Source organism: Physeter macrocephalus, unplaced genomic scaffold, assembly GCF_002837175.3.
Source record: "Physeter macrocephalus isolate SW-GA unplaced genomic scaffold, ASM283717v5 random_102, whole genome shotgun sequence".
In the NCBI taxonomy this organism is placed as follows: Eukaryota; Metazoa; Chordata; class Mammalia; order Artiodactyla; family Physeteridae; genus Physeter; species Physeter macrocephalus.
In genome coordinates, this window is record NW_021145385.1 from 43,165 (window position 1) to 55,026 (window position 11,862).

At 51.9% G+C, this 11,862-nt stretch overlaps 1 protein-coding gene across 2 annotated transcripts; it reads right to left on the reverse strand.

Moving 5' to 3' along the window:
- Positions 1 to 20: 20 nt before the first annotated feature.
- Positions 21 to 11,760, reverse strand: KLHDC3 (kelch domain containing 3). 2 transcript variants are annotated; one of them, XM_055082373.1, is made up of 15 exons: positions 11,622 to 11,760; positions 9,217 to 9,429; positions 8,862 to 9,038; positions 8,594 to 8,709; positions 8,334 to 8,405; positions 8,011 to 8,224; positions 7,846 to 7,932; positions 7,590 to 7,698; positions 7,389 to 7,462; positions 2,352 to 2,499; positions 2,154 to 2,220; positions 1,970 to 2,074; positions 1,606 to 1,680; positions 1,380 to 1,497; positions 21 to 945 (listed from the first exon to the last, which is right to left on the reverse strand). In XM_055082373.1, exons 2-15 carry the CDS (start codon positions 9,368 to 9,370, stop codon positions 809 to 811), a joined length of 1,653 nt encoding a protein of 550 aa, XP_054938348.1. In that variant the 5' UTR covers positions 9,371 to 9,429; positions 11,622 to 11,760; the 3' UTR covers positions 21 to 808. The 2 variants fall into 2 exon arrangements, with proteins under 2 accessions (XP_054938348.1, XP_007107607.1); XM_007107545.3 differs by lacking the exons at positions 21 to 945; positions 1,380 to 1,497; positions 1,606 to 1,680; ... (1 more) ...; positions 2,154 to 2,220; positions 2,352 to 2,499 and adding exons at positions 5,434 to 6,064; positions 7,187 to 7,265.
- Positions 11,761 to 11,862: the final 102 nt, after the last annotated feature.

Sequence of the window (11,862 nt, forward strand, 5' to 3'; positions counted from 1 at the left end):
GGGTTTAAAGTACAATCCTCAAGAGAGGAATGCATTTGCTTCTGCCAGGTGCCTGAAGGCACTATCAACCTGAGATCACTTTAAACTGAATTGTCAGCTTGAGGATTTTCCAGTCCACATAGGCAATATGAATTCTCCACCCAAAAAGTACTGAAAGCCAGCTGTGCTTACATATTATCATATTTTTGTCCCCACTTTCTACCTCCCCTTGCATCCAAGACCAAAGCTAAGTAGATGAGTTGTGGGATTGGTTCCCTCTTTGAATGATCATGTCATCTGTTCAGTTTAAATAGGAAGGGTCTCTGATCTGACTTCCCACTTTGTAGGAGCATTAGATTTATTGCCCACTCAACACGTGGCCCCTGAAATGGTAATTCTAGGCCACCCACAAAAGAAGCAGAATAAAAAGATGAGTGACACGAGTGTTTATGAACCGGCTCCTACATAAAGTCCCAGTCCTGGGAGCCACGCACAGACTCTGTGGCCTTCAACTGGCCTCAAGGTCACTCACCAGTCCTTTTCCTTCTATACCAGAATCATTACTTTAAGGCAAGAATGGGAAGGACTTGAGGACATGATGACCCAGATCCAAGCACAAGAAGTGCGGAATGGCAGAAGGCTGAGCTGCTCTTCTTGTCCAGCCCTCAGGCAGTCCAAGAGCCCTCGAGTCATCTCTGAGCCAGTTGGGTTCCCAGGCAGCTGTGACCCTTGCCCTTGAATGGGAAAGACCAGAACGGGCCAAGCCCAAATGTGTCCCCACAGATGCATTTCTCACTGGGGCAGTGGCAGAGCTGAGGACAGCTCCTTACTACTCTTTGCTCAAAGGGAGATGTCTTCTGTCCTTGCCTGCATTTCGGCGCCTCTTTCGACTCAAGAAGCTCTCTAGCTTCTTGCTTCGTTTCAGGTCCTTGAACTTCTCAGCTAGGACCAACTGGCGCTGCTCAGCTAGAGGACAAGGAGAAAGAAAGCCGGTAAGCAAAGGAGGAAGCCCACCTCTTTCCCCTTCCCCAGGTCAGTAATTCTCAACCACTATTCAGGGATATGTGACTCATCTGGAGTTCACCGGTGTGTGTAAGCAAGCTGACTTCTATGATTCTACTCTTTCTCAATTCAACCAACTATGAGCTCCTTCTCTGTGCCCTACCCACATATGTGGGGGTGGGACAGAGATAAAAACGACACTCCCTACCCATAGTCATTAGGGATACAAGAATGGTTACAAACAACTCCCTACTATTTCTACTTTCCTCCCAACTTACCATGGGATCCAGCCTTCATGCCTCCCTTAGGGAGCTCATGGACCCCCAACACAGTATGCTGCCTCTATGGCCACCCAACCCGTTCCTGTAACTAGCCTGTCATAGCTGTGCCCCACTCACATTTCTTCAGGAAGTATGGCCGATGGCCCTGCTGGGCCTGAGCCCGCCGCTCCTGCTTCAGGGCCAGGTGCAGCTCCTGCTGCCGCTTCCGTTCCTGCTGTGCCATTTCTTGCTGCTCCTGAGGAGCAAAGATGAGATCGGTGAGAGAGGTGAACAGCAGGGACTGTGAATCACCTCCTGCCTTGACCTGCTCTCACCTCCCTCCCCCGTATTCTGACTTACTCACCATTTGCTGAAGCAGCTGCTGCAGTTTCTCATGCTCCTCCCCTGAACGGCGCTTCTTCAGCTGCTTTTTCACAAGCTCCACATTGGAAAATGAGTATGACAGTTAGCATTCCGTAAATGTTAGGTGAAACTCTGTGCCAAGCATTATTCTAAGAGGTTCGCATATGTTAACTCACATAAACACTATGAGATAGGAATTATTATCTTTTTGTGATAAGGAAACTGAAGCAAAAAGAGATTAAGTAACTTGTCAATGATCACACAGCTAGTAAATTGACGCGCCCTGCTCCCCTCTGCCCGACTCTCTGACCTGTGCTCTAGTCTCACCACTCGGAATCCCCACAGACCAATCTCATGTTACTCACGTCTTTCTCTCTGGCTCGGATGTCATTTAGGAATTGATACGTTTTATCAAACACCTCAGGATTATATTCCCCTGACAGATCGTCAAAGCGGGGGTCCCGGGCTACCTTTGGAGCGAACAGAGAGAATATAAAAGAACTGTTCAGTCTCCTTTCACTGAGAAAGAGCTTACTGCCTCCTCCTCACCTTCTTACTGATGGGAACAACTTGACGCAAAAATGGCACCCGGACCTTGGATGACATTTCCAGAGGCCTATGGAGACATTAAACAGGTTAGGGGAACTCCAGTCTTGTCAAAGGCCTCCCACCTGCCACCCAAGAAAGCAGACACCTACTCAAGGTCCCAGCTATCCTCCAACTCCTGGGGCAGGCCTTGCTCCTCACCTGTGTTTATCTGCAATACATGCTTTTTGGACAGGTGGTCTGGAACTTTGCTTCTTAGTGCTGTTTCTAGTTACCAATTGTTTGTATGTCTTAGTCCCCACTTGGCTCTGCAATTCTAACAGCTCCTCAAATGACATGTGAGATGTGCCTGTGAAAGGTAAATGGGGGTGGGAGGGAACCGCAACTCAGCTCAGCATCTGCCACTGCTGCAAAGATGCCATCCCATCTTCATTCCTTAGGTAACTGATCCTTTCCAACATCCCCTTCAGACCAATCACTGCAGGTCCTGGGCAAGACAGGTTGTAATGGCGCTACACTGACACCTAACTCCCCATCAGTTCCAGGTACCTGGGGCCTCACCTTGCTAAACGAGGTGTATATGTAAGGCTCTTTTTTTTTTTTTAAATAAGTTTATTTATTTATTATTTATTTATTTGTGGCTGCGTTGGGTCTTCATTGCTCCGTGAGGGCTTTCTCTAGTTGTGGCGAGTGGGGAATACGCTTCGTTGCAGCGTGTGGGCTTCTCATTGTGGTGGCTTCTCTTGTTGTGGAGCACGGGCTCTAGGCGCACAGGCTTCAGTAATCGTGGCTCGCGAGCTTAGTTTCTCTGCGGCATATGGGATCTTCCCGGACCAGGGCTCGAACCCATGTCCCCTGCATTGCCAGGCAGATTCTTAACCACTGTGCCACCAGGGAAATCCTGTAAGGCTCTTTTAAATCACTCCTTCACAGGTTTCCCCATAAGGACCTCTGTCTCCCTTGCTCAGCTACCAAAGCCATTATTCTGGTTCAGGATACGCTCAGCACTTCTCACCTCAATCAGTACTCTAGCCTCCTCACTGCTCTCCCAACCTCCAGTCTCACTCCTCTCAAAGCAGTGCTCCCAGCTTCAGCCTGGGAGAGGCATCTAAAAAGCAAAACCTGGGGAGGGGGTAAATTGGGAGATTGGGATTGACATATACACACTACTATTGATATATATAAAATAGATAACTAATAAGGACCTACTGTAGAACAGGGAACTCTACTCAATACTCTATAATGTCCTATATGGGAAAAGAATCTAAAAAAGAGTGGAAAGGACTTCCCTGGTGGCACAGTGGTTAAGAATCCGCCTGCCTGGGGCTTCCCTGGTGGCGCAGTGCTTGAGAGTCCGCCTGCCGATGCAGGGGACACAGGTTCGTGCCCCGGTCCGGGAAGATCCCACATGCCGCAGAGCAAAAAAAAAAAAAAAGAATCCGCCTGCAAATGCAGGGAACACGGGTTTGATCCTGGTCTGGGAAGATCCCACGTGCTGCGGAGCAACTAAGTCCGTGTGCCATAACTATTGAAGCCCGCGCCTGGAGCCCGTGCTCCGCAACAAGAGAAGCCACCACAATGAGAAGCCCGCGCACCGCAACGAAGAGTAGCCCCCACTCACCGCAACTAGAGAAAAGCCCACGTAAAGCAACGAAGACCCAACACAGCCAAAAATAATATAAAATTAAAAAATAAGAGTGGATATATGTATATGTATAACTGATTCACTTTGCTGTACAACTGAAACTAACACATTGTAAATCAACCATACTCCAATAAAAATTTTTTTAAAAAAGGAAACTACTTCAGACCTGAAGCTTTCACTTTAAGTTCTTTAATAACTTTCTCTTTCCAAAAAAAAAAAAAAAAAAGGAAAAAGGCAAATCTGATCTTATCACTCCCACCTCATTTCCACATACATATCCTACACGTTATGTCACTTCAGAACTCAAAACTCCCCAATGGCTTCCATCTTGCTCAGAGGAAAAGCTCTAGGCTTTGTAATAGCCTGAAGACCCCATGTGACCTAGAGCCCGGGTTTTGGCTCTAATCTCATCTCCTACCATCTCCTCCTTCCTACTCCTCTCCAGTCAACTGGCCTCCAAGCAGCTCCTAAGCAGGAAGGTATGCTCCCACCTCAGTTCCTTTGCACCTGACTTTGCTTGGAACACTTCCTCCAGCTGTACTGCTTGCTCCCTCAACCTCCTTCAAACGGTTTCTCAAATGTCACCTACCCAATGAGGCCTTCTGTGATTACTTAAAACTGTAACTCCTCCCCTGCTTTCTCTTCAAAGCTCTTGTCACCTTTTTCAAAAAATTTATCCTTTAAAAATCTGCAATTCCGTGTTTTATTGTCTTTTATTAATTTGCTTGTTTTTAACCCCTAAAAGATAAGCTTCATGAGGACAGTGTTGTGCTGCTTTATTTACTACTGTATCTCCAGCGTCTAGAACTGTGCCTGCACACAACACATGCTCAATAATGTTGGCAAAATTTGTTGAAGAATCCTCACCTACTAAGCCTTCCTCAACAATCCATCCCCTTTCCTGACTCTGCTTTTGAACACAACGTTTCCTCCCTGCGAAAAACCCTCTTCGCCCTTTAAAAAACTGCTCAGGATGTCCTAATCCAGGAAGCATCCTCTCTCACTCCCCACTTTCCAGTGCGTTGGGGGGAGCTCCCGGTGTTTGCATCTTTCGGAGAACTTAGTCTCACAGACACGGCGTCTCCAGGTTCCGAGCCCGCACCACACGCGGTGCCACTGGCCCCTCACCCCACCTCCGCGGCTGCCCCTCGGCCCGGCGCCGTCCCCTCACCCTTCTGCAGGTCCCCGGGCCCCAGGCCCCCGCCGTCCCGAGCCCCGCGAGGAGACCCGGAAGCCGCCCATTGCCGGGAGTTTGCACTCAGCATCTGCTCGCGCGGCGCGCCAAAGACTAATGGCGCTACTTCCGCTCCGGCGGCCGCCGCCCCGCCCCTTCCGGCATCTCAGGCAGGCCGAGTCCGCGAGGCTTGGTGACAATGGAGCGGATCCCGCCCACCGCCGGGCGGGCCGCTGGTGGGCGGCCGGGGAGCCCTCCCTGGGCGGAAAAGGGCGCCCACTGTAAATAACGTTGCCCCCTCCGTTTTGTCGCTTGGCGCTGCACTCCGCGCCGAAGAGAAGCTCCGGCCAGGCCGTCGTGGTATTTGGTTTCCTAATGCTCTTGGCTGAGAAGCCAGAACCTCAGCACCCTGGCCCCACTGCAAACTCCTGCCGTCCCTTGCCTATTCCACACAAAAGAGATCACACGTTTGGAGACTTTCAATTCATTTTTATAAAATCTGAGCTGGCTGAGAGCGTCAGGATACAGCAACAGCTCAAGGAAGGGTGGGATTATCTGCTGGTCCTCCCCTCCCCAGGTCAGGGAGACGGAGATTTCATGCCAACAGCTGCAACTCCTCTCAGCTCCCAATCAATGCTCAGGGCTCAAGCAGTGGGAAGAGGTGGAAAGAGGGGTGGGGAGGGGAAGCTCCTGAGGCCGACACTGCTTGCTTCTCCCTCCTCCCCATTCCCTTTGCTTCCCAGCAGAGCATGGCTGACCTGGGGCAGAGCAGAGGCCCAGGAGCAGTTGGAGGGAGGTGAATGGGACAGAGCACCAAGGGGAAGGGGCCCTCGGCCCAAGGAGGAAGGGACCTAGCCCTCCCCCCTGCAGCTCCCCACTAAGTTCACAGCACAGAAAACACCTCTAGTCCAACAACTCCATGTGGAGGTATACCAAGTCCAGGGTCCAAAGGGGCAGGCGGGGGAGAGATGGGCAAGGGCAGTGAAGACACCAGCAGGCTCAGGAAGGGAGGCAGCAGAAACTTCCTCCTACCCATGGGAGGAGACAATGGGGCGACTGATATTGCTGTTGGTGGTCATGGCATTCAGCTCCCACCTGGAAGGCCAAAAATGACAGACAGAAAGGACAGAAGGGGGAGCCTCTGCCCCCAAGTCCAGAATTGCTCAAACAAAGCAATGAACACACCAGTGCCTTCAACTTCCTAAAGCTCAACCACCTACCGCCACCTCTTCCTTACAGCCCTATGAGGGTTAACAATCAGGTCTCCACCCACCACCAAATCCACTACCACCCACTAGTCCACGTGCAAGCTCATGTGGACTTCCTGTTTATGTTTACATATTGATATTCTTGTGCCCAACACCTGGAGAAAAACATCTGTGTATACATCTCAATAAACTTCCCAACCTACCTTTCCTCCTCTGCTCAGATCCAACCAGGATGCCCCTCCCCCCACCAGGAATGTCGGTTTTTGTTCTCAGCTCTCATCCTTTTAAGGCCCTGATTCAGCTCTCCTATCCTCCCTGAGGCCTTCCCCAGCCATCCCACCATATTAAAATTAAATTCCTCTCTTTTTGACAACTGTCATTCTACAAAGTACCTCCTTATGCCAAGGCTCTACTCTACTTGGTACTAGGCACTTGTACATGTGTTCATCTTGGGCCACCCTGGGATCCATCTGTTCAGCCTTGTATACTCTATCACCAAATACTGAACACACAGACCCTCAGCAAGTAAGAATTAAGCTGAACTGAATCAAGGAGAGGAAAGTGTCGCAGAATGACCCAGAAGGGCACAATTATACACAAGATAACTTTCAGTGCTTGATTCAGACCTAAGAATGGAATTCAAAGGGAAGGAGCTAGGAAGGACCTCCCTTAATTCTGGAATTAATGTGACCCAGAGGCTCCTAAACTTGTTTTTTCTCTGCAGCTAGGTTCTAAGATTTAATCAAACTTCCTCAGCATATTAACAAAAATAACTGTATAAGCTCAGGAATTAAGAAGTGATGCCTCTGAGCTTGGTTTGAAAACTGGACATTTTTTCCATAAAACTTACCCAGCTGAAAGTTTTATATTTCCTTTTAGCTCCCCCTCCACAAGTACACTACAGAACAAAATCTTCTCTCTCCTGCACACTGAGACCAAGCCCATCAGGTCATGCCTGTGCTGCCCACTCACCCTCAACCAGTCCCTCCTTTCCAACCATTCACTGTACCTGATGTCATGGGGCAAACAGGACTGGTCCAGGTTATACTGAATCACAGCCAGTTTGCACAGAGTCTTCAGACTAGGGCCTTTAAAGAAGGAGTGGGGGAGAGGGAGATGGTCAAAGCCGAGGAAAGGGTCCAGTCCTGGATATCACCACCCAAAGACAGGGACCCTGATGGCAAAAGCACTTAGGGAATAAGTGTACTTACTAAAGTCCAAAATGTGTAAGTCAGAATGATCTATGAGGTCAAATTCATCTCCCAGGCCTTCCTCGGGAGACGGACTATAGGGATCAAAAGACAGATGCAGGGAGGAGCGAAGACTACCCACGAGACCCTCTTGCTCAAATGTCTCCCATGTTAGTCACAGGCTTAGGCCCTTCCTGGAGCCCTCCCCTCTCTCCTCCTAACCTGGTACCCCCAAAGAGGACAATCTTGTCACCAACAATACAGCAGCACTGGCGCCGGCGGGGACACGGCCCCTTCCCCTTCGGTTCAATCTTTTTCCAGGTAAACGACACTAAAGAGAAGTTTAAATGGAGGTTCAACACCTGCCTAGCCCAGATATCCTCTCCACCCCTGCCCCTCACCCACTCAGGATTATTCTTTTCTTTTCCACTCCCCCTCAATTGCTCCCTGTTCCTCCCTTAAAGGCAGTGCTCTTTACCAGGGTTAAACTTCCAGAGGTCATGGAAGTGCCGGTTCAGCCTTGCATTATAGCCACCAAAAATGTACAGCTCCCCATTGTAGCCAACTGGAAGGAGAGAGGAATGTCAAGAATGTAGGGGCAATGGGGGAACGGGGACTCAGCAGGGACCTAACAGACACTCACAGGCTGAGTGGCTCCGGCGCCCCTCGGGCAGCACTGGGGTGGGTGGACAGTCCAGCCAGGCCTCAGTCCTCGTGTCAAAGACACGGATGCGGTTGCAGTAAATCTCATTGTTGGAATGGAATGGCCCAAAACGGTCTGCACGGCCCCCAAAGACATACATGTGACTGCCCAGCATTGTGGCCGAGTGGAAGTCCCTCCAGCGTGCAGGGTTGCCCTGGGCAGGAGCAGAGACAGGAGGGGGAGGGGTCAGCTTTCACTGTCTGAGCTCCCAATGGTTCCTTAAATTGAGGGTGGGGATCTGGGAGAGAGGAGGAAGGGCCAACCTTTGTACAGATCAGGGTCCATGTCATGGTGCTGGTATCCAGCTTGTGAATGTCATTGGAAAAGCAGTCCGCCTGACAAGGAAGAGAAAGGAAGTGAAGGAAGGAATAAAAGAGAGGAGCAGGGGTCACTCTCCGACCCTCCGTCCTTCCCAACTCAGAACCTGCAAGTAAACCAAAGCCTCCCATTCCACTACTTTCAATTCCCCTTCCTCCTTGTCATTCCCACCCTAGGGAAACCTCTAGTTTCTTCCCAGACCTACCAGCTGCTCGTAGCCTCCGAAAATGTACATGGTCTTGCCCAGGACACAAGCCGAATGCCCATCCCGGGCCCCAGGAACTGTTCCTGCCACTCGGGGTGTGGACCATTTGTGAGTATCTGAAGGAGGGGAGAGGGTGGGCCCAGTAAGCAAGCTGGCGCTCCCTCCTCGACTTTGGGGCGCCTTATTCCCAGCCCCCCTCAGCCCACACCTTCCCCAGCCCCGCGAGGCACCATTTGGCAGAACACAGCCTCCAGAGACTCATACTCACTGACGTCAAAGGCATAGAGCACATTGCAGGCCCCTTCGGTGTCATTCCGCCCGCCCCAAAGGAAGACTGTGTCATCGATGAGGACGGTCGAGTGTCCATACCGCATGTAGGGTACCACAGGAGCCTGCCCGCGGGTGGCGGGCCTCACTGGGGGCAGCTTTGTCCAACGCAAGGACACTGTGGGCACAGCTCTGCTCAGCCCTGGGAACCTCCCTTCAGGCCGTCCACATTTTCCCAAACCACATGTTAGTTTCCCCCACCCCCTCTGGCCATGGGGGCCACCATCAAACCTCACTCAGCCACCCACTGCCCTCCCTGATGTGGGCACCCAGGGATGGTCCCCGAGTTAGCTTACCTGCGTTGAAAATATGCACATCAATCTGACGCAGCGTCTCATAGTCTTCACCAGAGCAGTAACCCCCGAAGGAGTACACCCGGTGCCCGACAGCCACTGCAGCATGGTTCACCCTGCGGGGCCCGCCCTCCAGGTGCACCGTCCACCGTAACATCCCCTGGGCCACTGGTTACAGCAACATGCCCCCCCGGCACGGCCTGCTGCCTCTGCTACCTGCACACAAGTTAGGGCCACGGGCTCCTCAGGCAAAGCCTTTGCCTGGCTCACCGTGACTCTGCCCAGGACTAGCCTTGCCTCTAAGTGTCACCCTGGTGGCCCTCCCACACCACCCCTCCACAGCTCAGGTGGCTGGCTCTGCTCCAGGGGAGCTGCTGAGGTCAGGGCTGAAGCTAGCCCTGGCCCTGTGTTCTCCAACAGCAAAGGGTGGGTCCACTCTGACCTGACTGCCAGCTCAGACTGCTGATCAAGGGCTCAACGTCGTCGTCCCCTACTCATGGCGGCTGCACCCTGTCACTGGCCTGGCCCAAGCTCCAAGCCCCCTTCAAAGGTCAGTGAGTTCTCTTGTCTTTCTGGCTCTGCTCTGCCTACTGCCACCTCTCTAAGAATCTCCGTGCTCTTTGAGGTGGGGAGAGGGATCTCAAAATACTCAGAACTATTAATAGCCCAGCCAACCCCAGACAGTCCACTGAAAGCTGGCATGAGTGCCTCCAAGCAAAAAAGCTTTTAGGCTTTTAGAGTGGAACAGTTCCTCTATCCAGGATGGGGTGGGATTGATCCCAGACAGGGACCTCCATGGATGATTAGCCCCTCATGGGGGGTCCTGTCAAGCAGAGCTGTTGTCATCGGGGTCACCCAGGGCCCCTCACAGGCATGAGGAGTTCCTTTGACAGCTATGCCTGGCATGCTGCCAAGAACTTAAGCCAGAAAGGTATGTGTGTGCTGGGGATTGAGGGGGTAGGGTTTTCTCCTCTTGCCACTTGCCCAACCTAGCCATTGTGGTAGAGAATAAGCTATTTCCAGCAGCTCTTCTCCCACTTGGGTCTCTGAAAGGGGACAGGGGTGGGGGTGTGCACTGGAAAGGGAAAGGAAAGCAAAATGCCCTTGGGCAGGACAAGAAAAAGACCCAGGCATGAGAGATCATGGTCTCTTAAAGACAACCCGCTAACCTAGTGATAATGGGTACATCTGAAGGCTCTGTCAGGCAAATCCTGCAGCTGGCATTGCCTGCTCTGGCAGGCACCTGCTGGGTTTGGGTAGATCATCTGCTCCCTGTTCAAGAAGCCCTGGCAGAACGGAAAAAAAAAAAAAAGAAGCCCTGGCAGAGGGAAGAGCCAGGCAGAATCTCAGGCAAAGAAAAAGCTCAAGTAAGCGAGGCCCCTCACAAGAAAGACACACAGGTTTCAGCTGGCTTGCCAGCCCTCCTGCCCCTGCTCAACCTCCCTCAACCCCCAACCCCATGCTTTAAATAGCCACTCTGCCAAACCTGAAATAGCCCCTCAGGAAACCACTCTCACTTCATTACTCCTGTCCTCAATCCAAAAGCTCTTGGATCTGGGCTTGTAAGGATAGATAGGAAGGAGGTTGAAGAGCTTAAGAACCGGAGTCCATCTTCCCTCATAGCTTCCACTCCCCACTTCAGCTATATCAAGGTAAAGCAAAGAATTCAGAGGACAAGAGAGAAGCAATTCCATCCAAAGGTGGAGAAAAAAACCTCAGCTTCTCCTCCAAAAAAAACAACTCAAGCTCTTGGAGAACAAGCCCCCAGGGTCTCAGAGGCTCCTCTTATCCCTGGGTCTCTCCCATCCTCCATCACTGCCGCATTCTCAAGCTTCAATTCCCTTCATGTACCTACCCCCCCTTCCTATTCTCTTGCAATTTTCACTCCCCGTTTCTGGCCCTTCCTGATCTTCTGAGAGCTTTGCCGTTTTCTCCTTCTTCCTTCTCCCACAACTCCAAGCTCCACCCCGACAGCCCTCCATTTTCCCTCTTCCACTAAGGGAAAAAAGCTAATATCCATTGACCCCTTTCCGCCAGAGATATTCCTCCCTGTATATGACGCTATCCCTGTCGTCTCCCAGTCATCCCAACCTCCCCTCCCGCACAACTCCAGACACCCCCGCCCTTTTCTTCCATTATCCTCAGCTTCCCTGTTCTCCTCATAACCCGATCTTCTTTCCAATTTCCTTTAGTGCCTCCTCCGGCTACCAGGTCTCTCCCACTGGTCTCCTCACCATCCTCCCGGAGCCCTTCTCTCCCCATTAACACTTTCCTTTCCCATCATCCCCCTAGCTCCCTCCCCACCCCCACCTCTTCACTCTCAGGCCCCTCCCCCACGACTCCAGCGCTAAGCATGGGCGTCCCCAGCCCCTATAATTCTCCTTGTCCCTCAACCCACCCCGGGCTACCTGCCAGGCCGGGCCGGGGCGGGGCCGCGGGTCCTCGCGCTGCCTGCAGCCTAGAACCCGTTACACGCCAACCGACGACTCGGTCCCCAACGAGATAAACACAACCAGGCTCTATCCTTCCGGCGGGCAACTGTCTGCGCACAAGCAGTCAGAGATAAGTGCTCGAAGCCTACCGGGACTTGTAGTTCACGGGGTTCCGGAGGGACGTCAGGGGCTGAAGAGTGGGCAGGAGCCTGGAGAG

Bases quoted from the DNA above. Each gene is read 5' to 3' on its own strand.
- KLHDC3 (XM_055082373.1), bottom strand. From the start codon at position 9,370: ATGTTACGGTGGACGGTGCACCTGGAGGGCGGGCCCCGCAGGGTGAAC. The intron at 8,710-8,861 runs GTGAGTATGAGT...CCCCTCCTTCAG, and splicing joins GCTCTATGCCTTTGACGTCA to ATACTCACAAATGGTCCACA. The intron at 7,699-7,845 runs GTAAAGAGCACT...ACTTCTCTTTAG, and splicing joins CCTCTGGAAGTTTAACCCTG to TGTCGTTTACCTGGAAAAAG.